This window comes from Momordica charantia, assembly GCF_013281855.1.
Source record: "Momordica charantia cultivar OHB3-1 chromosome 8 unlocalized genomic scaffold, Mcharantia_2.0 BLBB01000008.1, whole genome shotgun sequence".
NCBI classification, from domain to species: domain Eukaryota; kingdom Viridiplantae; phylum Streptophyta; class Magnoliopsida; order Cucurbitales; family Cucurbitaceae; genus Momordica; species Momordica charantia.
This window is the reverse complement of record NW_028275166.1, coordinates 21,920,394-21,948,285: the sequence shown is the minus strand read 5'-3', so window position 1 is coordinate 21,948,285 and position 27,892 is coordinate 21,920,394. Positions and strand designations below refer to the sequence as shown.

The 27,892-nt window shown below is 39.3% G+C and overlaps 2 protein-coding genes across 4 annotated transcripts; both read right to left on the bottom strand.

Moving 5' to 3' along the window:
- Nucleotides 1-765: 765 nt before the first annotated feature.
- LOC148209784 (uncharacterized) lies at nt 766-3,780 on the bottom strand. Its single transcript, XM_088126988.1, has 4 exons — nt 3,667-3,780; nt 2,606-3,462; nt 1,741-2,454; nt 766-1,297 (listed from the first exon to the last, which is right to left on the bottom strand). The coding sequence occupies exons 1-4, from the start codon at nt 3,778-3,780 to the stop codon at nt 766-768; spliced, it is 2,217 nt and encodes a 738-aa protein (XP_087983114.1).
- Nucleotides 3,781-7,951: 4,171 nt separating this feature from the next.
- LOC111018508 (WAT1-related protein At1g25270-like) lies at nt 7,952-26,528 on the bottom strand. 3 transcript variants are annotated; one of them, XM_022294619.2, is made up of 7 exons: nt 26,305-26,528; nt 24,766-24,828; nt 24,305-24,421; nt 23,920-24,172; nt 22,156-22,314; nt 8,414-8,565; nt 7,952-8,192 (listed from the first exon to the last, which is right to left on the bottom strand). In XM_022294619.2, exons 1-7 carry the CDS (start codon nt 26,481-26,483, stop codon nt 8,078-8,080), a joined length of 1,038 nt encoding a protein of 345 aa, XP_022150311.1. In that variant the 5' UTR covers nt 26,484-26,528; the 3' UTR covers nt 7,952-8,077. The 3 variants fall into 3 exon arrangements, with proteins under 3 accessions (XP_022150311.1, XP_087983913.1, XP_087983914.1); XM_088127787.1 differs by having other exon boundaries at nt 7,955-8,205; XM_088127788.1 differs by lacking the exons at nt 7,952-8,192; nt 8,414-8,565 and adding an exon at nt 9,436-21,900.
- Between the last annotated feature and the right edge of the window lie 1,364 nt (nt 26,529-27,892).

Genomic DNA, 27,892 nt, shown 5'->3' with positions numbered 1-27,892 from the left:
GGGCGAGGAGCACTCGGGCTTTGGCCAGATACCTCTCCATATGAGCATCCTTCACCTGGTACTCCTCAGTAACTTGATTGACGACCAGTTGGGAATTGCTGAGAATTAAGAGTCGCCTCACGCCCATTTCTCTGGCGACCTTCAGTGCATTTATCAACGCCTCGTACTCGGCTTCTTTATTGGAAGCTCGGAAATTGAACCGGAGTGCGTACTCGAACCGAAGACCACCGGGGCCGAGGAGCAGCAGGCCTGCCCCACAAACCTTCTCATTGGACGAACCATCCACGTAGAGTGTCCACTGGTCACGGACATCGCTCCCTTGCCTAGGTGGGGTCAGCTCAGTAACAAAGTCTGCGACTGCCTGACCTTTCAACGTTGTTCTGGGCTCGAAGGCGATGTCATGTTCACTGAGTTCCAGGGCCCACTTCATCAGTCGACCCGACGTTTCGGGCTTGTAGAAAATCTGCCTCAAGGGGAAGTTTGTCGGAACGATTATCTTGTGTGCCTGGAAGTATGGTCGTAGTCGACGTGCCGAGGTTACCAAGGCCAGAGCTAGCTTCTCAACACAGGGGTAACGAGCCTCGGCCTCGGTCAACGATTTGCTTGTGTAGTAGACAGGGCTCTGCCGCCCTTCTGCCTCCTTGATGAGTACTTAGCTCACTGCATTTTCCGACACAGCCAAGTACAAGTAGAGAACGTCGCCTGACATTGGCTTGGAAAACAACGGAGACGAGCCGAGGTACTGCTCAACTACTGAAGTGCTGCTTAGCAATCGTCGGTCCATTCGAACCGACCCTTTTTCCTTAGCGTTTGGAAGAAAGGGTGGCACTTGTCAGTGAAGCGAGATACGAAGCGATTCAAGGTTGCTAGACGGCCATTCAACCCCTGTAGCTGCTTAATATTCCTCGGTGCCTCCATCTCCAGGACTGCTCTTATTTTGTCCGGATTTGCTTCAATTCCGTGTTCGTGGACCATGAACCCTAGGAACTTTCCTGACGAGACCCCAAAGGAGCACTTGCTCGGGTTGAGCTTCATCTGATACTTCCGAAGTACGCTGAAGGCCTCTGCCAGGTCGGCCAAATGGGAGCTCGTCTGCTTGCTCTTCACCAACATGTCGTCCACGTACACCTCCATGTTACGTCCGATCTGTCTGGCGAACATCATGTTGACCATCCACTGGTAGGTCGCCCCGGTGTTCTTCAGACCGAAAGGCATGACGTTGTAGCAATACAGCCCTTGGTCGGTAACAAAGGCGATGTGTTCTTGGTCGGGCGCACGCATCCGAATCTGATTGTACCTGGAGTAAGCATCCATGAAGAAGAGTAGCTCATGCCCTGCCTTTGCGTCGACGAGCTGATCTATCTGAGGTAGGGGAAAACTGTCTTTTGGACACGCCTTATTGAGGCTCGTAAAGTCAATGCAGACACGCCACTTGCCGTTAGACTTTTTAACTAAAACAACATTGGACAGCCACGCGGGGTAGTGAACTTCTCTTATGAAATTAGCTCGTAGCAACTGCTCGACTTCTTTACAAATTACATTACTTCGCTAGGCGTTGACAGGCCGACGCTTTTGCCTCACAAGCTTATAGCTAGGATCTACATTAAGCCTATGCACCATTATACTAGGGTCTATGCCTGGCATGTCGTCATGAGACCATGCGAACACGTCGGAATTCACCTTCAGAAAGTCGATGAGGTTTTCCTTCACCTCGGCCCCCAGCTTGCTACCGACGCTGACCTGCTTATCCGGCCCCAGCAAGTGTTAGTCCCCCTCATCGCAACCGTGTAGCATTCTCTCGACGTTCTTTTCTCTCCTCGGACTGTGGCGACTCCTGCCGAGGTCGGGTACTTCAACACTTGGTGATAAGTAGACGGGACCGCTTTGAGGTCGTGAATCAGAGGTTGGCCAATTATGGCGTTGTATGCCGAGCTTGGGTCTATCACGACAAACTCCGTGACCTTGGTCATTTGCTGATATCCTTCGCCGACAGTGACAAGGAGTAAGATGCATCCTTCCGCGCTAACCGTCTCCCTAGCAAAGCCGACCAAAGGCGTCGGGCTGCGCTTCAAATGTTTCCTCTCCCATCCTAGGGCCGTGTAGGTCAAGAAGGACAATATATTCGCCGACGCCCCGCCAACAACAAGAACTCTTCGGATCTTCACATGTTCTATCAGTGGGGCGATCACCAGAGCGTCGTTATGAGGCAAGTGCACTCCTTCGCTGTCTTGGTCATCGAATAAGATCGGCACTGCGGGCTCCCTTGGATACGAGGCGCAGACTTCGTGCGCGGCTTCTCGGGCCAGGGCTTTCCTCTTCTGCCCGAACTGCTCGCCACTCGGACCCCTATGGATGGTGTTTATAATGGCAGGACGATCTTCCTTTCGTCTTGGCGGTGGCGATTTCTCTTGCTTCTCCTCCCGAGCTGACCCCTCTGGCTCAGCCCTTTCACGTCTGTCGACGTATTTTTTCAGATAACCCCTCCGGATCAGATTTTCGACCTGCTCCTTCAGGTGGAAACAGCGTGAAGTGTCGTGACCGTGCCTTGTGGAATTGGCAGTAGAGTCGCTTGTCTCGCCTCCTTCGAGGTCGGCAGAGCTTTTACGGGGCTGCAAAAAGCGCCTCTAGGTCGGTATCCTCGGCTGCTGCGTAGATCTCCACGATTGAGGTGTTCAGCAGAGTGGCCCTATCAAACTTCGGCCCCCGACGGTCTGAAGTGGCTCTCTCATCGCGACAGCCTCTGTTCTTGTTGTCGTCGGCCCGCCGAGACGCGCTCCGATCATTAACACGTTGCTTCTTGGGAGGAGGGGACTTTCGGTCCCGATCTTTACCGCGGCTGCTCCGCCTGTCTCTGTTGGCCTTCCACAGCTCCAAGCCATCAATGTACTGCCGAGCTCGAGCGAGCATTTCGTTCAGCGAGGTCGGCGGACAACTTCCGAACTCGATCGTCAGGTTTCTGTCAGTTAACCCTGTTGTGAAGTACATCATGGCGATGTCGTTGATGCAACTTACCACCTTGACATGCTCGTCCATGAACCGAGCGATGTACTCTGTCAGGGACTCGTTGTCCCGTTGTTTCACTGTTCCGAGGTGAGAGGATGGCAACTTCAACAACTGCCGAGCTGAGAACTGGTTGATGAAAAACCTTCTCAGCTGTTGATAATTGTCGATGGATCGGGGCTTCAACTGTCGGTACCACAACCTTGCCGAGCCTTCCAAGGCTATTTGAAATGCTCGGCACTTCATGGCATCGCTCGTGGCCAGGAAATCCATATTCCCCTCGAACACCTTCACGTAAGAGATCGGATCTCCAGACCCGTCGTAGGAGCTAATGACCAGAGCCTTGAACCTCGGCAAGATAGGCACGTTTAGGATTGCTTGGGAGAAAGGCGGCTCTTCTTGCTCGACCACGCGATGCGGATCTACAAGCCTGCACTGCCGCTTGAGATCTTCTATCTCTTTCTGAAATTGATCTCGGAGGAGGTCCACTTCGGACCGAAATGAATGATCACCCTGGGAGGACCTCTCCCGATCTTCGTCTTTGTGGCCCCTCACCTCGGCCCTGACGGGCGTTGTAGCTATTGAATGATGCTAGGGGAGTCCGATATGGTCGGACCTTCGGGCGTCGGTCCTCCACTTGGTTGTCCTGCTGAGGGTGTCACATACCTGTGCTCCCAAGGCAACGCCTGTCCCCACTCGTTGTGACCTTCGCGAGGGTGCTCCAGCTCGGGCCTTCCTGCGAGGTCGGAACTGATACTCCGTTCTTTGGGTCGGATGCATCGACCCCTTTCCTCGAATGGGATCCTTGGAGACGGAAGAGCCGGACACCTCGCTGCCTCTTTCGACCGCTTCGAGCCTCGCCCTGACTTCCGTAAGCTCGGCGATAACGTTAGCTACCACGACAGGGTCCACGCCTGCGTCGGCACTTGCCCCGGAGCGTGCACTTGTGCTCCCTCAGCCGCAGAGACGAGGTGCACGGGGCGGCAACCCGTTCCTCTGAGGCTGTAGTGGTGGAAACTGATCAGAGGTGAGATGAAAGTCACGGACTGCTATGGGATCGGATGTGGCCGGCCGACCTCCATTTTCCTTGACCACCCCCGCTTGGGATCATCGTTTGATGACAGGAGTCCCGGCCACCTGAGAGTACATGAGTCGAGGATGGGCACGGGAAGTGGCAGCATCCTTTACCGGAGAGCGGATTGGTGAAAGTCGAAATTGTGACTGTTGGGAGCGGGTTTGGGCCAGTGGTTTAGATTGCAAAAGGTGAGACTGACTTCTGGATGTGTCGTCCCCACAGACAGCGCCAGATGTTTGAGCTTGAAATTGCTGAGCTCGGATATAACGTAGATCGGAACGTGCTGGATGAACTACGGCCAACGGTCCAACAGCTTCCCAGAGCACTTTTGAAACTTGCAAAACAAAGTTAGCACTTCGACGAGCAAGTCAGTTCTAGTCCGAGCTAACTTGCCGAGTCTCTCTAGGATTGCGTACCTTGCATTTAAAGCTAAGGTTTCTATTTATAGAAAGTGTCACCCTAAAAATACGGCGTGTTGTCGGGTTCGGAAGAGACACGTTTACGGACTCCGTTCAGGTCGGCTCATCCTTTTAGCTCGGTTCGTAACCGTTGACCTGAACAATCTTAGGAAAATTTCTAATTTCATTCGCACGTCAAATCGGCTTACCTCTCTGATTATGACACGTGGCAGGTCCAAATTCGCATCTAACATATAGTTTTAATATGAATCCTATTCATATTGATTTTTATTTGATTCTCATTCAAATAACTTCTCTCATAATATATAGTTTCAATTTAGAATTAATCATATATTATAATGTTTCAATATACATACATATAATCCTCTTCCAAGAAACTTGATCCTCGTTTTACCAGTTGTGAGCTAGAAAGGGGACCTGATGGACCTACAAATTAGAAGTTCCAACGATACGAGATCAATCGGTCAAATTCATTAACCGTGTTAATCAACATTCGTTAACTACGGGTTACTCCACTAAACACCCGCAATTGCACTCTTCTCACTGCAGAATATTTTTGTGTCCATGGATATACGACCATTAATGACAAGTCAATCCTTCACAAGTGCTCGTAACTCAAGCTAGGTCCAAAGTATCGTTTTACCCCTGAGTTACATCTTATTTCTTAAATACCACTTCTCTTCTAATGAGTAACTCGGTTATGGTCCGACCAATAACTGGAAGTCCCTCTCGGGCCAGTGAGAGGGTGGGGCCCCTTGTTCAAGTCCCGGAGTTAGCATTTAAGAGAACACTCATCTACTCCTCTAAACTCGGGGAGGAGTGAATTTCATCTTGTGAAATTATGTTCCCAGCTCCCTACTCGGTCTCGTCCCCAAAATGGTAGGAATGTTGAGTCGGCGACTCAGGCTACTCTCACCCATATAGATCAAAGGACGAGCCCTCATGGGTAGGAGTCTATAATTTACTCAGGATTGAGAATGAGTTGTTGGTCATCATATAAAATAGCAATCTGTTAGTCAACAGCGTTGTATCTAAAAATTGGCTATTTCCCGGTCCAGTCTTATACAAACTAATTGTATAGGATACCTCCACTCACATGTCTTCACACAAATGACCTGGATCGGGCTGTTTGTAACATTTACAAAGTATGCCGTATCCATAGTGTTGCCAGGATACCAGCCTTATCCATATACTATAGACCCTTTAGGTTATTTTGGAGACATTATCCACTTGTATATCGAGAGTATATCAAATATATACCCAGTATATATACTATCCTAGTTATATGATAATAATCTTGGATGTTTAGTTTATTTGATTTGGACAATGCAATGTTATGAATTCAACAACAAATTGATTGAATATGAAACTATAACTTTATTGAATATAAATTTGTTTTTACATAATTACAAACTACGAGTTTAGGGCAACACACCCAATAGTAAGAAGATCCTTTACATGCATCTTCCAAACATTGAAATTCTCTTTGGTGAACTTCAGAACGCCTTCATAGTAATGGTGTGCGTGATATTTGTCTCCCATGATCTGCAACCCTACAGATCTGATACCACTTGTTGGGAAATTAACAGTCCTGTATAATTTCCCCTTCCACAGAAAATATCCAAACACAACCACAAAATGTAAATAAGGAAGAAAACTGTAAAGCACAGAATACGACACAGCAAATTATACTGGTTCACCACTAAGGGCTACATCCAGTCTTCCATTTAGATGTTGGTAATTCACTAATAATGTTAAAGATTTGATACAATAACTCTCCCTAAAAAAATATCTCCTAGAGGTCCCAACAAAAGTCCTCTAGCTTCTAAGTATTTTAGCACAATTAATACTTAGGTACATGAATGAAAAACTCACAAGAATCAAGATCTAATCACCGTTGATCTAGATTAGCACCAATGCCTCTACCAATACCCGAGCCACCTCGCTTCAAATTACCATGAAAACCCTCTGAAAAATCGGCTGAAACGGCTCAAATTTCGGCTAAGAAACCCTAAATCCGAAATTGTAACATTTATAAACTCGAAACAGTGCCATGACGCTACGGACGGACAAAAGTCCGTGCCCTCCTCAACAGGACAACGCCGTGGCGCTGTAGCGTCGTGCCTTATAGCAACACCACGACGTTGCACTCTCAACTATTCTGGCCTGCAGCGTCCACTTTCCCTTGTTTTCATCCCCTCTTCGATCCCAATGCGTACCGACTTGATCCCAACTAATCCCTAGGTCGTTCTGACGTCGTTTTGACTCCACCCATTTCAACAAATAAAACAAGAGTTGATACTGTGACAAGGAGTCGTTAAATAAAAACATTGTATAAATATTTGTAACTAAATTGATTTTAAGTACTAACCTTAGGAAAAGAAGTCTCAGGCTCCCATCCCAACGTCGCTTCTGAAGACAACATCTCAAAAATTTTAAGGGTATGATTAATGATTAATAATTAATATGTCTATGGACCTCATAAAACAAATGTAGGATACTTTTGTGTAACTCAACCTTTACTGCAGTTCGAGCATAGCAATTATTGCTCACTGCTGCAGGCCTCATGTCAGTCAACGTTCTTGGTGACATCCCAGGATATTTGTAGTACAAATGCACAGTGATGACATAATCTAATACCCAATTTGTAGTAGTGTTGAAAATCTTTTTTTTCATAGGACATTAATTTCTATTTGGGCTCCATTATTCCAACATCCTTCATGTGAGGTGTTCAAACCTTGAGTTAGGGACTAATTCTCCTCAAAGGGGTTCGATCTAACAAGGGTAACTTAACTCTTCCTTGGAGTTATGCTAAATTGGTTTTGAGAGTTTTAATGTTTGTGAATTTAGAGTTCTAAGTACCTAAAGGATTCCTAACTCCAATTCAATATGATTTTCATGTCATATTAACTGTTTGATGTAATGTGTATATTTATTAAGGTCTATTACTATTTAATAGATACGTAAATCTCATTAAAAAAATTTGAGCAAACAATAAAAATACGCCATATCAAAAAGTCAATAAGAGCTCCTACTTATCGGTATGAATGCAAATATTTTTAGTCGGAGTATTTTTTTGATGTTGTCAGTGGTGGGGTCGAGTGTTATACCATCATTAAAAATGAGCATTGAAACACTTTTATTTCACTCCTTTAATATATTTTTACATCTCTTTAGCCTCACAATTAGTCTCGAGCTTATCTCAATTGGTTAAGGCACCAATCTTCCATCCTGAGTTGGAATCTCTAATCTCAATACTCAAAAAATAAATAAATATAAATAATAAAAACTCTCACGATTAACTATTGGATTAATTATTGGTTAAGGTTCTATGTTAAGAACCTTTTATCCAATAATTTATATAATGAATCCTATATTGTTCGAGTTGCACCCTTTTATTATTTTATCAAAAATAAAATTAAGATTGAAAACGATAATGAAAAAATATATATCACACCAAACGAGCTTCCAAGTAAATGTTAATATTTTTGCTTCATCTACTTGTTCAGTAAATAAAAAAAAAAAAGAAAAATCCTTACAGAGTTAACATTACAGTTACAAATTTTCAACAATCTCTACATAATTAAGTTGTCGAGGGAGCTTCAGGTGATACTGCTTCAGTCGTATACTTTGTCTCTTTACTTTTGCCCCACAATACCATATACAATCCACAAACGATCAAAGTTGCCCCCAATATGCTGCAAACATATACTACTTTAACATTTTAGTTTATTTTTTTTCTTTGAGTTCAATAACATGTGAAGGTAAAGATTCGAACCTCATCGACCTTTTAATTTGGTCGTGGATATATATGTTAATCAATTGAACTATGTTCAAGTTGTGTTAATTTAGATTGGAAAGGTTGTTTGAAAAATTTGAAATTTGAAATAATGGTAGAGCAAAGGAGGGAAAGAGATACCTTCCTAAGTGCAACTTCTCATCAAGAACTAAACACCCAGCAATGGCTATCACCACAATGGCCAATGGGTTAAAGCTTGATACAAATAGTGGCCCTTTTTTGCTCACACACCAAGATATAAGTGCAATCACCACTCCTGATGTCACAATTCCCTTCCACACACACACAAAAAAGAAAAGAAAAAAACAATATATATATATATATTAATAAATATTTATAAAATAATTGAAAATAAAGCAATAAAAAAATAACTCAATGATGCAGGGTTGATTATTATTATTATTATTATTTGAGTATAATATGTGAGGATGAGAGATTGAACTCACAATCTTTTGGTCGGAGATCGAACTATGTTGGTTTTGGCCTTAGTTGATTAGTTTAATAATGATAATCAATATGTTTTTATTTCAGGGAATAGTCATTTATTTACCTCAATCAATTGGTAATCACTAACCTAGCTGCTACTGTTAAATAAAGCAACTGGTTAATTTTATATCTATTTATTAACAAGTGTATGGTGATTTTTTATTTAGGTGTGTTCTAATTTTTCAAAATTATTACCTTTTTTAGTTTGTGGATGGGAGATACAACCATCAATTTTTGGGATGGTAATAAGTGTCTTATCTATTTAGCTATGTTCAAGATGTCAATTTGGTGTTATTTTGGTTTTTGTTATCTTACATTGCAATTTAAAACTTATTTAGTAATGTTATGGTTTCTTGATGCTTTGATCGTTTCTAGTTTTTAGCAATATACAAGCATTTGATATGTTTCTCGTTTCTCATTTTTAAAAAGTTTCTAAAATTGTATTGAAATCTGGAAAACAACATAATCAAGTTAATTTCTTGTTTTCCTATTTCCAGTTTTTCCCCAAACATAACCAAACCCATTATTTAAATGCATAATACACATAACATAAAACGTTGAATATTTAATAAAAAAATTAATATTCATATAAAAATTTTACCTTTTTTGATTTACAATTGAGAAACCAAAAACGATTGCCAAACATGTTTATATATTTTTTTTCAATAATTTAAAAAACGAATACGAAACAGAAAGCATTTACAAAATGTCATTATGTTTTTATTCCTTAAGAAAGGAAAGCAGAAACAACATCATTAACAAAGGAGCCCTTAGTTTTTTAGGGATTATGGAGCCAAAATAAGAAACACATGTCCTATGAAAAAAAGAATTTTTCAACACTATTACCAATCCCTACCGGGAGTAGGATATTGTTGTCTTATAAGGATTACAATATTATTTTCCTATAAGAATTAGGATATTTGGCCTCTTATAAATAGAGTCCTTATGTTAAGGTTTCATTTGTAATAAAAGAGACTTGAGTGGTTGTGGGCAGTGTTGAAAAGGATTCTGTATCTAGTGGGTTGAGTGAGTGTTTTTCATTCCTGTTCCTAAGTATAGTGTGTTATAATACTTAGAAGCTAGAGGGCTTTTGTTGGGACCTCTAGGGTATATTATTGGGGAGAGTTTTGTATTCTAATGCATAAACAATTATTAGTGAATTACCCACATTTGAGTGGAAGACTGAACGTAGTTCTTAGTGGTGAATCAATATAATTTGCTGTGTCGTTATTCTTGTGCTTTTACAGTTTTCTTCCTATTTTCATATACTTTGATTGTGTTTGGATATTTCTGTGGAAGGGAAAATCTCCCAACAATGGCGTACAGTTTTGTTAATCACAACAACGCCACCTCAACCACTACAGAATCTTTCTCCAACAAATTTACTATGTAATCCACAGAATCTTCCTTCAATTGTTATCCGTTTAGTTGTTGCCAGTATTTATGGTTTAAGGTTTTAGAGCTACCATTATAGATAAGTAAACAACAAATTGATTGTATAAATATAAAGCACTGCTCTCGTAATCAAATACAAACAAATCAAAGCTAGAAAATAGCTTTTCTTTATTTACTATTGTTTCCTCACTTGGTATCAGAGCTACCATCGCCAACGTCTCGTCGTCCAACAATGCATCCTCTGCAAATCAAACTTTCAACAATCCTCCCCTCAATCAATTGCTCAACTAGATAACCACCATAAAATTGGATCAAAGCAACTATCTTCTTTGGAAAAATCTTGCATTACCCATTCTACGCAACTATAAGTTGGAGGGACACTTATCTGGTGAAAAACCATGCCCTCCTAGGTTCGTTAATTGGTAACAAATACGCTTACCTCCACTGAAATGGTGACTGTAGCGTCAAGCTCAGAAGCAATAGTGACAGAAGCGTCATGCTCTGCAACTACTATGTCAGCAACGATAAATCCACTGTACGAGTCCTGGATGACCATAGATCAACTTCTCCTTGGATGGCTTTATAAAATTATATGACCCCTGAGGTGGCGACTCAAGTGATGGGATACGAGAATGCTAGTAATCTCTGGACAGCCATTCAAGAGCTATTTGGAGTTCAATCTCGAGCAGAGGAAGATCATCTTCGTCAGGTATTTCAACAAACTCGTAAAAGTTCTCTAAAAATGGTTGATTATTTGCGTGTGATGAAGTCTCATGGTGACAATTTGGGTCAAACGGGTCGTCCTGTCTTTACTCATTCACTAATTTCTCAAGTTTTACTAGGATATGAAGAGTACAATCCAGTTGTTGTTGTGATTCAAGGAAGAACATGAATTACATGGTCTGAAATGCAGGCAGAGTTACTTGTCTTTGAAAAAAGATTTGAACTCCCTAACACCCAGAAAAGTGCTACCATTTAATTCAACCTAAGTGAATATGGCAAACAACAAAAATAATGTTCATGGCGGACAATGACAGACATACTTTAACACCCAAGTACAAAATATTCGGCAAACCTAACATTTTAATAATAATCAAAGGGGTGGTAGAGGTCGAAGTCGTGGCAGAGGTCGTTGGAACAACAACAATCGTCTCATTTGTCAGGTTGTTATCACAGATTTGATAAACAGTTTGCAGGGTCTAATTTAAATCAAGGAAAAACTGGAAATCCCAATGGTTCATATGCACAAAATGGGAGAAATAATCCAAGTCGAGCTCCCCATGCCTTTCTCACAACAGAGAACACCAATCATTTTGTGGCAAATCCTGAAACTGTCCTAGATCCAAATTGGTATGTTGACAGTGGTGCCTTAAATCATGTGACAGCGAACTACCATAATATTATACATCCTTCCGTAGTATGGAAGTACGGAAAAAGTGAAAGTCGCTAATGAAAATAAATTGATGATTTCTCATGTTGGTAAATCTTGTTTACCTCTGATCATATTGTTTAATCATGAGAATGTACTTTGTGTGCCTGACATTGCTAAAAATCTTGTAAGTGTGTCAAAACTTGCTCGAGATAATGATGTGTTTTTGGAATTTCATGCTAATTTCTGTCTTGTAAAGGACATTCATTCGGGCAAGGTAGTGCTGAAGGGGTCTCTTAAAGATGGACTTTACCAACTTGACACTGGAGGTGCAGTCACTGGTAGTGCTTCAAGTCACACTACGGGTTGCTTGGAGTTGGCTAATGATAAAGTTTCTCACTCTGCTTATATTCTTTCTAATTTTGCTCTTAGTGTAAATTTTGTGGTGTCTAAAGTTACGTGGCATCGAAGACTTGGACACCCATCTTCCAAAGTTCTTGATTTATTAGTTAAAAATTGTCTTCTACCGGTAAAAGTGAATGATATTTTCACATTTTGTGAATCATGTCAATTTGGTAAATCTCATGTTGTTTCGTTCGCCAATTCAAATTCTTGCTACTGCTCCATTTGATTTGGTTCACACGGACCTATGGGATTCAGCTCCGCTTGAGTCAGTTGATGGGTATCGGTACTATGTTCACTTTCTTGATGATTTTAGTTGATTTTCCTGGATTATCCTCTTAAATTGAAGAGTGATACCCTTGCCGTGTTTAATCATTTTGTCATTTTGTTGCTTTAGTAAAGACCCAATTTAATAGTTCAGTTAAAGTGTTACAATAAGATAATGGTGGAGAACACAAATGCATTCATCAGTTATATTTTCAATTGGGTATTACTTCTCCATGCTCTTGTTCTTTTACATCAGCACAGAATGGTTGGGTAGAGCGAAGACATCGTCAAATTGTTGAGACTGGTCTTATATTGCTTACCCAAACTTCAATGTCGTTACTGCTGGATGCATTTTTGACCTCCACGCTGCTCATTAATGGCCTTCTATCTATAGTGATACATGATAAATCTCCTATGGAGTTACTGCTTAATACAAGGCTCAATTTTTCTGGTCTTTAAGACATTTGGTTGTTCTTGCTACCCATGTCTACGTCCCTGTCATGTGCATAAATTTCAATTCCATTCTGAAAAATGTGTGTATTTTGGTCCAAGCTCGGTTCATAAAGGCTGCAAATGTCTCAATTCATCTGGTAGAATTTTTATCTCCCGTCATGTCCGTTTCAACGAGGATGAATTTCCTTTTGCGACTAGATTTGAGGCCTTTGTCACTGGCTCTCCGATTGCACCAGCCCCTTCACTTGCTACATGGTTTCCTAACTTGATTCCCCACCAGCCACCTACCTAGTCCACTCTGTTGGCACATGTCCAGCCCATTACACCAACCTCATGTGCTGTCCTCCTCACAACATATAACCCAACTCAAAATTTGTCTCCTCATGTGTCATCACCACAACCACCTATCTCACCTAGCTTAAATTTATCTCCTCCTATATCTTCCCTACCAGCAGCCATCTCACCTCTTTTTGAACTCACTTTTCCTACGGTGTCCCAAAATCCATCTTCCTCTTCTTCTCCAATTGATTCTTCCACACCTGAGCCGTCCCAACCCACTTCCCAACATGCATCAACCCCTGTACAGAACACTCTCCATATAATTACAAGAGCCCAGGCAGGCGTGTTTAAGCCAAAATCATGGGTCTCTACCACTGCTACAGATTGGTTACTTACAGAGCATACTCGAGTGAAGGATGCCTTGGCTACACCACAGTGGAAGGAGGCCATGGATCTTGAGTTTGATGCATTGGTAAAGAACCGTATGTGGCATCTTGTTCCATTCTCACATTCAATGAATGTTGTTGGGAACAAGTGGATTTTTCGTATTAAATGAAACTCGGATCGTTCGATTCAGCACAATAAGGCGCGCTTGGTTGCATAGAGATTTCATCAGAATCCAAGCATTGATTTTTTTGAGATGTTCAGTCCGGTAGTTAAGGCCTCAACTATTTGCGTAGTTCTTACACTCGCTGTGTCGAGTGGTTGGATTCTCTGTCAATTGGACTTTAACAATGCTTTTCTCAATGGTACATTTGGCGAAGATGTATACATGCAACAACCACCGGGTTATGTGGATCCTAAATTTCCAGATTTTGTGTGTAAAATCGATAAAGCAATTTATAGACTGAAACAAGCACCGCGAGTGTGGAATGAAACGCTAAAATCTACTTACTTTCTTGAGATTTTGTTAATTCCAAATCCGGCACTTCTTTGTTTATTTATCGGCATGGTATTTCTATTGTTCTCTTACTAATACTTGATCGGACATTTCCTATATTGTTAATCTCAGCCAGTTCTTGAAACGACCGACGGATGTCCATTGGTAGGCTACAAAATGTGTGCTTCGATATCTTATTGGCACTAAGACTATAGGACTATTGATACAACCCAGTGACCTATTATCCATCTCAGCCTATTCATATGCCGATTGGGCCTCACATATTCATGATCGAAAAATCTGTTGCAGCCTACTGTGTGTTTTTTGGACATACTTTTGTATCTTGGTCTTCCAAAAAGCAGATAGCGGTCGCTCGTTCTAGCATGGAGTCAGAGTACCAGGCTTTTTCTCATGCCTCAGTAGAGAATATTTGGCTTTGCCAATTACTAAGTGAAATCGGCGTGCCTTCACCTACTACTCCTATCCTATGGTGCGATAATTTAAGTGCTGGAGCTTTTGCTGCCCATCGTATGTTCCATACTTGTACTAAACACATCGAGGTTGACATGCACTTTGTTCGAGATTGATAACCCTCCGAAAGAGAGTTATTTTAGTAATTATTTGAGTGATTTTATACAAAGAAATGTCAAAATGTGTCGGTTTTAGCTCTTAAACATCATGAAAAATCTTATAAACCAAACTTCAAGCTAAAGTCCCAGGTCTTGAATGCTTTAGCTAAATATTGCGATAAATTCTCTTATTTCTAGCTTAAATGCAAGGTTTGGAAAAAGAAGATAAAGCATGAAGAGAGTGCTAAGCCCAGAGAAAAATGGATGAAGCATGTTCAAGACAGAGCAGACGAAAGTTGGAGCAACACAACGCGGGAGCATGAAATTACTATGCAGTAACAGCCAAGGCACGGGAATTTACCATGTCCGTACAATCTTCAGCTGGGCGCCCTAAAAATGGGACTTGATATAAAAGAGACATTTTGCCCTAGCCGCCACACACAGATCTCAATGGAGACACGCTTTTGAGAGCTGAAATGATAAGGAGGAGGAATCTTTCCATTTTCGGGAGAGAAAGCTGATGACAGAGGGAGATATTCGACTGCTGCATCGAGCTGTCATCTTCTTTCTCGGTTTTTCTGCTATTTCCTTGAGATAGGTTGTCTTCTTCCTTTACCCATTGTATTTTCTTCTTTCTCCATGAACGAAACCCCATTTTGGAAGAATTTACATGCTGTAGCTGATAAGCAACCAAATCTCTAACTGTTTTCGTTCGTTTTTAAATAGAGTTGTTTTTATTTCTTAAATCTTACCAGACATTTTTGGTCACTCTGTTCTGTATGCTAGCATCTGTATTGACCCGGGAGGGCTTACGGGTTGTTGACTTGCTTTATTTGTGATTATTACTTTTTTATAGAAATTTCTGGATACTCAGGAATGGGGTCCCCTAATCATGCTTAGAACTTGTATATATTGCTTGGAAACTTAGCAACGTGAGTTGTGGGTATCCATGTTTGAGTGTCTCAGAAGGGAACCATGTTGAGTTGAGCACTAATGAATGTTGTCTTCTTAGAGGGTAGGTTGAAAAGTCAGTGAAAGCATGTTAAGTCTCCCCCACTTTCTCATATCTGTTATCCCCCATTTTTCGCTGTTCTATGCTGTAACTTATTTCTGTTATCAACATTGTGAAGTGTGTCTGCTCTTGAGATCATTTACTGCTTATTTATGATACTTTCTTTTACTTTCGACACAATCATCTATATTCTCTTGTTTTTATATTTTTGGTATCTGCAAACATAGTTCAGAATATAATCCAAAGTCCTTGTGGATTTTACCTCGTTTCGTGCTACAATCGATAATTCCGTGTATACTTACACGTGTTGTCAACACGTTTGTGTGGACGCAACAAGTTTCTTGTGCTATTGCCGGAGACTTAGTGATGTTATTCCAACAATAGTGTTTGTAGATACGGTGCTTAATTGAGTTTTCTCGTTCTCACATTTTTGTGTGGCTGTAGGTGCATGAACGATTTTGAGAGCTTGGAATAAATTATAGATCACGAGATAGAACTCACGTTCCATAGGAATTGAAGAGAATTGAGAGTCCAAACTGAAGCAAACATGAATCCGCCTAACCCAAATATGCGCCAGCCTATTTCACCAAATGTGAGGATTGAGGAAATAGTAGACAGGCTTCTTGTTGTTGATGACCCTGAGGTAGCAGTACCCCCTTTCAATGTTGTATTACTGGCAGATGACATCGACAGAGAAATCAGGTTGTATGCAGCTCCGACATTTTATAATTTCAACCCAGTCATCATGGAGCCAAAAATTGCAGCCCTAAAATTGGAACTTAAGTTAGTTATGTTTCAAATGCTCCAGACAGTGGGCCAATTTCACGAACATCTTACAGAGAACCCACATTCACATCTGAAGCTTTTTATGGGAGTTTGTAATTCGTTTGAGGATGAAGGATGCAACAAATAAGTGTTACGGCTTAAGTTGTTCCCTTATTCACTTAGAGATGAAGCGAGGACTTGGTTGGAGTCACTCCCTGTAGAATCGATTACAAGCTGGGACAACTTGGCGGGAAAGTTTTTGATGAAGTACTTCCCGCCAAGAAAAAATGCTAAGTACAGAAGCGAAATCAACAACTTTCAGCAATTTTCTGGGGAGTCAGTTAGCGAATCTTGGGAGCGTTTCAAGTGACTTCTGCAAAAATGCCCCACCACGGGATCCTGAAATGCATCCAGATCGAAATGTATTACAATGGTTTAGACAATGCGAAGCGCTTGGTCATCGATGCGTCAGCAAATGGGGCTTTGCTAGCAAAACCTTATGATGAAGCATTCAATATCTTAGAGAGGATATTGTCGAACAATCATTCATGGTCTGACCCTAGAGCCATCCAAGGGAGAGGAAGCAAGGGATTGAACAAATCCGAGTCATACTCTGCATTGAATTCAAAGATTGAGAATCTGACAGACTTGGTTATGAGGAGTATGACGCAGCAAAACGCAGCGGGAGCATCTGCCGGTAAAGCAAACGTCTGCCATATCCAAGGGATTTCTTGTTATTTTTGCAAAGGAGAGCATCATTACAACAATTGCCCTGGCAGTTCAGAGTCGGTGTACTATTTGGGGAATCCACTAAACAGCAGAAACAACTCATATTCCAATATGTATAACCCCGGCTGGAAGAACCACTCTAATTATGTTGGAGCGAAAATCATGGAGGAAACAATGCTGGTACATCTAATGCTCTAGCATATCAGCAAAAAGGAAGTTATTCCTCAGGCTTCTCAACCCAAGGTCAGGTAGTAGTGCACAGGCAATCTGAAGGATCATTCGCATCTTTGGAGAATCTGATGAAACAATATATGGAAAATAATGATACCATGGTGAAAAGTTAGGCAGCATCGCTGAGGAATCTGGAAATGCAGATGGGTCAGTTGGCAACAGATCTGAAGGTAGGCTTTATGGAGTGCTGCCCAGTGATATTAAGGTGCCTAAAAGGGATGGGAAGAAACAATGTAATGCTCTGACATTGCGGAGTGGCAAGACATTGCCTACTGCTTATCCAAATGTTCCAAGAATCCATAAAGAGTTAAATCAAGATGAAAGAAGTGGGCTACAAACAAAAGAATGCGAGTCAGCCGGAACACCTATAATCATGTCAGTCAAAAAAAGGAAAACCTCAGGCAGTTAGTTAACAGTAACAAGCAGATAGTGGAACTGCAAAGCAATACAATCAAAGAGGTCAACCCAGTAAAAGTTAGGGCAGCCAAAGCAGAAGCATCACATCTGCACATGACTGAAAAACAGAAGCAGACAGAGCATGAAAATGCTCCAACTTAGTATCGACCCACACCACCATATCCAAAACGGCTGCAAAAGAAAGAGTAGGATGTGCAATTTAGAAAGTTCTTGGATGTGCTGAAGCAGCTGCATGTCAACATACCACTGGTGGAAGCATTGGAGCAAATGTCGACTTATGTGCGCTTCCTTAAGGACATTCTCACAAAGAAATACAAGCTGGAAGAATATGAAACTGTGGCAATGACCAAGGCCTACAAACTATTATTACAAACAAAGTTTTGGAAAAGATAAAGGATCCTGGGAGCTTTACCATACCTATTTCCATTGGAGGACAGAAGATAGGTTAAGCACTCTACGATCTGAGGGCAAATATCAATCTCATGCCCTTGTCCATCTACAAAAAGCTGGGAATGGGAGAAGCATGGCCAACAACAGTCACATTGCAACTAGCAAACCGATCAATCACGCATTCAGAAGGGAAAATCGAAAATGTTCTGGTACAGGTAGATAAATTTATTTTCCCTACTAACTTTATTATTTTGGATTATGATGTAGATAAGGAGGTTTCTATCATCCTTGGGAGGCCATTCCTTGCCACTGAAAGAGCACTCGTGCATGTCCATAAAGGAGAGCTGACAATGCGCGTTCAAGATCAAGAAGTGAAGTTCCCAGTCTATGATTCCATGAAGTTTCCTACTAAATCAGAAGAATGCTCAGTGTTTAAGATTTTAGATGAAGCTTTAATGGAGGAATCAAGTGCAGAAGCAATGCTGGAGCATAGTGTAAGTAGGGATGTTGGAGCTCAAGAAGGTTTTGGTGATAGGAATAAAGAGATGATGGTAAAGGAATATGCTACCGCGGAGATAGAGACCCTAGCACCGGGAGAAGAGTATAAAAATGTTGAGCCGTCAAGTGCCCCAGCATAGCATGCAGAAGTTAGTGAGGGGCAACCAAGTGGAGAGAGGGCAGATGCTCCAGTATCTTCTGCCCTCAATCAAGAACATAGTCTTACAGCCTCGGTGGATAAAATGCACATCACTGCAGAGGAAAAGCTAGCAAAATTACCTAAAAAAGAGCCACCCGACATCAAACCGACTCTAAAAGGTTCTAAAGCAAGGACTAGAAGAAAAATAGAGCTGGAAGCATCATGCAGCAAAGAGAAAAAGGCAAAACCTTCCCAAGTCATTGGCCAAGGTACGAATTGAGCAAGTGGGAGCAACTTCAGTCACCTCTTCCAAGAAAAACATAAAGGTAAAAAAGAGAATTTTCATTTCCCCATGTTGCAGCTATTTCACAGGAGCATGCCCCAGCCGCAAAGAGAGGGAAGAAGACAATAGATCCAGAGAGGAAGATCGACCCACGGGCGACTCGTTGGATGAGAAAGAAGGCAAAGAACATTGACATGTTTGACCTGGGAGAGGGAAGTTCCTTTCCTTTTTGCTCTGAAAAATGACCCCCCTAGTTGTTGTTACATTTTATTTTCCTTAGTCTAGTTTAGTTCAATTTTAATTTATGCATTTTAAATTTCTGTCTTTCAAATCCGTCTTTGCATATTTTTCTTTTTGTAGTTCAGTATGTGAATCTCCCTAAAAGTGATGATAAAAAGAAAGCTGTTAGCAATCCTGTGTTCTCAACATTTGCCTTTTACCCTGCCCCGTATGTATAGTCTCGATGCTAGAGCTTGCTAGTACGCAGTTTTCCCTATTGATGTTGGAGCATTTTAATGAGTGTTAGCCTTTTTTTGCTCACCCCCAGGGTCATGTTTGCCTGCCCATGCCCTAGCATCCCTCTCGTAGTACTGGCCCCAGGTAGCGCTTACCTTAGAGAGGAATTTCAATGGTTATCTATCCAAAGCCAACCTTTATCTTTGTATAGCTAGCATGAACCTCTTCTAGTTGATCCCCGTAGTTGCTAGCAATCGCCCTTTACTCCTGTATTTATACACTTAGCGACCATTCTTCTCAATTTCATATTAGTCTCGCTTTAAGTTTGGGGTGCGCTGGAGCATTATATTCTAGATGTCCTTAGTTGCATTAAGGACAATGCATCCTTTAAAGTTTGACGGAGTGAACTTTCAGTTCTTATACCTTTATTAGCATATGTATATAACCACGAATCTTTCTAATTCTGTAATTCAGTCTAAAAAAATAAAATTAAATTAATAAATTCCTCAATAAAGGACGGGCTAGTAGCCTGCATCCAGAGCATAAAAAGGCTGTGGGATTAGGAAGGGTTAGTAGCCCATGGTTAAAGAAGCCCAACTTAGTAGTGCAAAGGTTAAAAGGTTTAGGCTATTGAAAGAGGCTTGAGAAAGGAATCTCTAGGAAAAGTTAAGTTTGAGGTTGGGAAATATAAGGAAGCTAGAGTGGGCAGAAAATAGCGTCTTTCCAGAGTGTTAACAAACTTAGGCTGCTTTCATTTCTTTGCTCAGCTGAAGCACTATAGCAGAGTATGTAAGTTCTAGCGTTGCTAATCAAAGTGAAAGGTTGAGGCATAGGGCTGGATATTTGAAGTGCAAGTTTCTAATATTCTTCTTTTGTGAGCAGAGGTAATATGCATGCTCTTGCTTGGGAACAAGCAAGATTTTAAGTTTGGGGGTGTGATAATTCTTCAAAAGAGAGTTATTCTAGTAATTATTTGGGTGATTTTATATAAAGAAATTTTAAAGTGTGTCGGTTTTAGCTCTTAAACATCATGTAAAATCTTATAAACCGAACTTCGAGCTAAAGTCCCGGGTCTTTAATGCTTTAGCTAAATATTGCGCTAAATTATCTTATTTCTAGCTTAAATACAAGGTTTGGAAAAAGAAGACAAAGCATGAAGAGAGTGCTAAGCCCAGAGAAGAGTGGATGAAGCATGTTCAAGGCAAATCAGACGAAAGTTGGAGCGACGCAATGCGGGAGCATGGAATTACTGCGCAGTAACAACCCAGTAACAGCCCAGACACGAGAATTTACCATGTCCATACAATCTTCAGCTGGGTGCCCTAAAAATAGGACACGATATAAAAGGAACATTTTGCCCTAGCCACCACACACAGATCCCAATGGAGACCCGCTTTTGAGAACTGAAACGATAAGGAGGAGGAATTTCTCCATTTTCGGGGGAGAAAGTTGACAACAGAGAGAGATATTCGACTGTTGCATCAAACTATCATCTTCTTTCTCAGTTTTTCTGCTATTTCCTTGAGATGAGTTGTCTTCTTCCTTTACCTATTGTATGTTCTTCTTTCTCCATGAACAAAATCCCATTTTGGGGGAGATTTACATGTTGTAGCTGATAAGCAACCAAACCTCTAGCTGATTTCGTTCGCTTTTAAATAGAGCTGTTTTTATTTTTTAAATCTTACCAGACATTGCTGGCCACTCTATTTTGTATGCTAACATCTGTATTGACCCGGAGGGCTTACGGGTTGCTAACTTGCTCTATTTGTGATTAGTACTTTTCTATAGTAATTTGTGGATACTCAGGAATGTGGTCCTCTAATCATGCTTAGAACTTGTATATATTGCTTGGAAACTTAGCAACGGGAGTTGTGGGTATCCATGTTTGGGTGTCTCGGAAGGGAATCATGTTGAGTTGAACACTAATGAATGTTGTCTTCCTAGAGGATAGGTTGAAAAGTCAGTGAAAGCATGTTAAGTCTCCCCCACTTTCCCATATCTGTTATCCCCCATTTTTCGTTGTCCTGTGCTGTAACTTCTTTCTGTTATCAACATTGTGAAGTGTGTCTGCTCTTGAGATCATTTACTCCTTGTTTATGATATTTTCTTTTACTTTCAACACAATCATCTATATTTTTTTGTTTTTATGTTTTTGGTATCTACGAACATTGTTTAGAATATAATCCAAAGTCGCTGTGGATTCGACCTCATTTCGTGCTACAATTGGTAATTTGTGTATACTTACACGTGTTGTCAACACGGTTACGTGGACGCAACAGAGATCAAGTACTTCGTGGGTCCCTTGAGGTTCGCTATGTCCCTTCTGCAGATCAGCTAGCCGGCGGTCTCACGAAACCCCTCACTCACTCGCAGTTTTGTCTTTTGCACTCCAAACTCGAGCTTGTTGACCTCACCTCTCGTTTGAAGGGGGATGTCAAGGATAAACATGAAGCGTAGAGTTTTGTTAATCACAACAACGCCACCTCATCCACTACAGATCTTCCGTCAACAAATTTACCAAGTAATCTACATAATCTTCCTTCAACAAATTTACTGAGTAATTGTTGCTATCCGTTTAGTTGTTGGCCTGTATAGTATTTGTTTCTGTTATAGATACTTTTATCATCTTGATTCAAAGGGGTTTTGTTGTATAAATATAAAGCACTACTCTCGTAATCAAATATAGAAAAGTCAAAATTAGAAAATAGCTTTTCTTTATTTACTATTGTTTCCCGTGTTAACAATTATTGTGAGAATATATATATATATATATGTATATATGAAAAGAAAAATTTGTAAATAAAGTTTAATGAAATGAAATTTTATGAAAGGTTGAGAGTACCGAATAAGCAGCTGACAGAAGCCTAATATTGAAGCCAAGCCTCCACTGATCCCAATCTCTCTCTGTGCAGAGTCCAACAATAAGCGATTGAGCAAACCCCATTGCCGTCACCAGAGCAGTGCTCGAGTAATAGTAAGGGTACGACTCGTTCATCTTCCCCTTCAAATTACCATCACAAAATTCAAATTATCAACTTTGAAATCGATGCCGTGCGGCTAACGCTAATCGATCTACATAATCATGACTCGTAATTTCCTGAACTGAACGACACGACTTCATGATAGGTGATACCATAAGGACGCATGTCTGTGGCACTTCGTTATTCCCAAGAGACAAATTATTCTGTGGCACTTCGTTATTTCCCAAAGACAAATTATTCAGACTCTTTTAATTTGAATAAATTATGTAATTACTATCTCTTCAAAATTGAACTAGGGAGTAACTCGTGAATTCAATTGATAAATTATCAATTACAAAAATATATATAACGAAATTAAAAATTTAAGGTTAATTCATTGAAGCTCTTCATTTGATAAACCTTTCATTTTTAATTTTTTGTTTTTAAATTTATGTTTGTTTGGTCACAATTTTTTTAATATGTTTTCGTTTTTTTCAAAAATATATTTAAATTTTTAGTTAAATTTAAAATAATAATAATAACTTTTAGAAAATTAGTTTTTTCATAGAATTTAGCTTAGATTTTGGAAACGTTTTTAAGAAAATATATGTTAAATAAATAAATACACGAATAAAACTAGAGTTTATAAATTTAATTTTTAAAAATAGAAAATAAAAAATAAAATTGCTGAGTTTTTCTTTTTTTTGGAGAAATTAAAATTGCTGAGTTAAAGCATAAGTGTAAGAAACCAACTTTTCCTTGTGTATTTAGACACCCTCTGGAGAATGATCTTTGCATAATATAATTGGAGGGAAAAAGAAAACTAATATTTCCAAAGTATGCAGTACGTTCATTTTCATTTATGCATGAGACACAATTAATTTATTATATTATTTTTATTAAACTATATCTCTAATTATCTAATAAATCTATAAATTTTTTATTTTGTGTCCAATAGAAAAAAAAATTTTAAATTAAGAGACTTTTGTTAGATACAAAATTGAAGATTCAAAGAATTTTTAAAATTTAAGTTTTAAATATTCTTTTGGATCCTTACTTTCGACTTTGGTCCATTTTGATTATTGTAATCTTGAAATGTTCATTCTTGTCCCTATACTTTAAAATAAAGTGATCCCTTTATTTTCATTCTTACCTCATTTATTTCGATTAAAGTTTTAGCATGATACTTCATCCACTATAGAGTTTTGGTATTTGATAGGTGCCACGACCAGTTGAGTGATAGTCATGTTAACTATTAAAAGAATTCTATTAGCTTATATAAAATTTGTGTTAAAAATTCTTACAAATAATAATAACCTTTTAAAAATATAGAGATCGTATTGGGTTTGTAAAGAGAGTGCAAACAAAATCCATATTGGTTAGGGAAGAAAATGATCATGGGTACTCATGAGACCTTTTGGATATGTGGCTTTTTAAGTGAAACTAAAAACAAAGCTGCGAGGGCTATGTAAAAAACAGACAATATCATACCATTATGGAGATATGAGATACTCGGATATTGTTGTCCTTGACAGATCGAAATAAAAACGACGAAAAAGTATTTAAACCTAAAATTTTTAAAACGTGGAAGTGGAAGTCCATTTGGTTTAGGAAGTAAAGTAAGAGAAATGGAGGCGTAAACTCACCTGAGCTATTAACCAGAGTGCATAAAATGCAGAACTGGAGAGAGCGAAGAGGGAGCCAAAAAGGTGTGTGACGAAGGAGGCGTGCGATGCTGCCACGTGGCGATGTGGGGTTTGATGGCGATGCAGATGTGCGGTGGAGATGGGAATTTGAATGCCTGTGTAGAGTGTGGAGAGCATGGCCCCACCCATTCCCACCACTGTCCCTACAACCTTGGCCTTTCCTGCCCTCGTTTCCACCTTTAATTTCTCCATCCTACCTCATGCCTCCCCAAAATTCCAAAATTTTTATTTCGGTTTCTTCCATTTTAGTTTCGGTATTTTAAGTGTTTAAATTTAGTTTTTATAAAAATATGTACTTAACATTTGGAAATTAGAATATGATTACCCAAAACAAATGGCGAACACCAATGTGAATGCAGGATTGAGATTAGTCATAACCACGGCAAATGTTGCTGATGTCAGAGCTAAACCCTCGATGTATAAATTTTGCGAAAGTGTTATCCTGTGCATACAATGTTGTATTAGACATGTAGGAACAAAAAATGTATTTTTGAGTGAAACAACACAAGTACTAATTATTACAATATATTTTATATATATATATAGAAAAGAAGGAAACAAAAACAACGATTAAACGTTCTTGATTTCGTGTTTCCAAAATTTCCACAAAATTTTTTATATGTTTCTTATAAATGAGAAATGAGAAATATGAACCGTTACTAAATGCTTATGTTTCTCATAATTGAAACGAGTAACAAAACGTTACCAAACAGATATTTAAGTACTCAATAATCTAATTAAAAAATTAACCATTATATATAGGGGAAGTGAAATTTGAAAACTTACCCTAATAATCCACAAAGAAATGCTTGGTAAAGTATCACCCTCGATAGTTTGGGTAGCCTTTTCCTGCAATTTTTGTTAATATAATTATGCATCAGATCATTTTATCGGTTATGTGAAGCTTTATTATGATAATTATCTTTTTACCTAATACAAACAGTGAAGTTTCCGTTTACAAAAGTTAAAATTATTTGAATAAACAACTCTCCTTCGAATTCTATTTTACTTTTTACTTGTGAATGTTTAGGTAAGTTTATATAGGTTTATACTAATCTTACACTCCAATGTACAATATTTGTAAACCTCTCCAAATAATGTATATATTAAATCACCACAAAATTTAAAAACTTACCTAAGCTATATATATATATATATAATATATGGAGACGAGACAGATTAGAAAATGAACAAGAAGATACCTGAAAATATATAAATTTTTAACATGAGATCATACACACGCGCTCTTAATTATGTGAAAAATTAATAGAGAGAAACTTAACGTTGTAGAAATTTAAAATTATTCTTTCCTACTTTAATATAGTTATATTAACAATATAATTACATAATGATCTTTTATATATAGACTCTATTTATGCTAGCTTACACGCCTCTCAATTATTACCATGGAATCTCAGTTATCGAGACTTTATCTTACAAAAGTTGTCACCAACAAATTTGAACTTTTACCTTCAAAGTCTGTACAAGTCCCTTTCCAAACCTTTTTTTGGCCACTAGATCCTTCCCATACCCATTACATAGTATCCTAGGATGCACACAGAAATCATAATAGTAGCTAGCGTGTGTCTAATTTTAAAAAAAAAAAATTAATCTAATATAAAGAGAAATATTATATGAAATTTAAAAACGAAATTGGAACAAAAATTAATAAATTAATATATAGTATCTACAAATTAAATAATTTACTACTATATCTTTGTTAATATTTTTTATAAATTAAAATTCATAAAAGAAAATATGGTGCAAAAATTAAATTTATAAGAGATAAAAGGAGTTCAAACTATATACTTCCAATTTTAAAAAATCAATAAATAACATTTAAAAATTAAAAAAATTGGTTGAGACCTCGGGCCCACGGGTGTCACCGGCCAGTCAAACCCTACTACAACATTTAGTTGCCAAGAAAACATATGAAATTAATTCTTAGGTACGTGACCATCATAAAGTTTCAACCCATTCCTTCTAAATCCTTTTGATTTAATTTACCTTGATTTGTTTTGACCAATTAATCACTCATGATAGTTACTTAAAAGTTAAAGTTATTAATAGGGTTAGAGTAAATTCAACTTATGTTTTCGATATAAGATTTTTAAAACTAGAATGTAATTAAGTACTAGTCATCACTCAAAGATGCTTTGTCACAAATTTTGTTTTAGCTATATTAGTGTATGTTTTCATAGGGAGAGAAGTTGCACCGGTATCTTAAATTTCAATTCAAACATAGGTTTTTGGATTGAAAAAACAAAAGTATCGGCACGTGAATAGAGATCGCGAGAACGAAAATAAAAAAAAAAAGGAAAAAACCTTTCAATAAGTAGAGCAAGAGGAGCCATAAAAGCAGCAGCAAAGAAGGCACGATAAGCAACCAAAACCCTCATATTCATCCCATCTTCCACAGCCAACTTGTACATTAAGTTCATCACAGAATAAGCAATTTGAACCAAAACCATCGCCAAAACTGGAACCCCTAAAACCCTCACCATTATTCAATCTCTCTCTTTTGTCAGTTTTGTGTTTGTTTTTCTTTTTACTTTTTGTGTACACTTCTCAGCTTATACGTACACTCAAATGGAATCTGATCCACTCGATACGCAGCCCACCCATATAAGCGTGGAACCAAAGCTGAAAAGTGACAACTCACCACACCTAGGTACATATATCTTTTACCTCCCCAAACTTAGACTCACACTTGGTGGTATTTCCATATATGTCCCGTGCTATGGATTTAAATCCAACCGGACACGTAAGCTACAGAATTAATACGGGTTCAAATGAGAAGAAAGGACGGGAAAAGTCCAAATCCATAAGTCAACTGGAAGTGCGCGGCTTGGCCCACTAAGGGCTGCGTTAAGGACAACGATACTCCTCGTACGCCGACATGACTTTACTTTTGGTTTCACCCAAAATGCCTCATAGCAATGGAGATAATTGTCTTCTCTTGTATACCCATGATCATTCACTTCCCTAGCTAATGTGGAACTTTGTTTGAATTCCTTACAAATCCAACAGGCTAAAGCTTGATTGACATAGGTCATGATCAACCAAGTTTCGACCACTTGGTAGTGGGTGGGGTTGTCCGATGGATATTTTCATATGTCCTACTAGATTCAATGTCTTTATAGTATATCTATATATATATCGATGAAATATTAAAAAATATTAATAAAATATATCACGATCATGAAAATGGTCTTAATATTACTGACTTTTAACTTATTTTAGAAGAGTGAAAGAGCTTTATTTGTTAATTTGAGTGCTTGTTGGTCAGTTTTTTATTTTTATAGTTTTTTCTATAAAACTTAACTAACAATTATTATCATTATTATTATTTATTCCAACATATATGGTCGGGGTAATGATTTAAGCCTCTCATTAGCACCACACATTTAAATTATGCCTTTTAATTTTCTGTTTCCTATCTAAATTGACAAACTAATTAATTTCTCTCCTCTTTAAATTCATATAAATATTTATTGGGGTTTTTTCTTCTAAAAAGATAATTAATTAGAAAGAATGTTACAATTGATAAACATTCAAAATTATGACTTTTAAGAAAGATTGTTAATGCCTTCGACCTGTAGAGCTAACATGAATTTTGTTATGGAGAACAAAAACGACCTGAAACGGGACAAGGAGTTGAAGCCTAAAATCATCGATTGGGGGAGACCGACCCGTGACGTAACGGACCGGCCCAAAGAACGACCTAGCGTCGGGGCAAAGAACGAGGAAAGCGACCAGCGGAGAACTAACCGGGCCGAGAGGGCTCGGTCCCGACCCCTGCTCGGTCTCGACCCCTTCTTGGTCCCGACCACTTCTCGTTCCCGACCCCTGCTCGGCCCACGACCCAGCCCATGAATCTTCCGCCTACGATCTACGATCCCTCGAGCCCTGC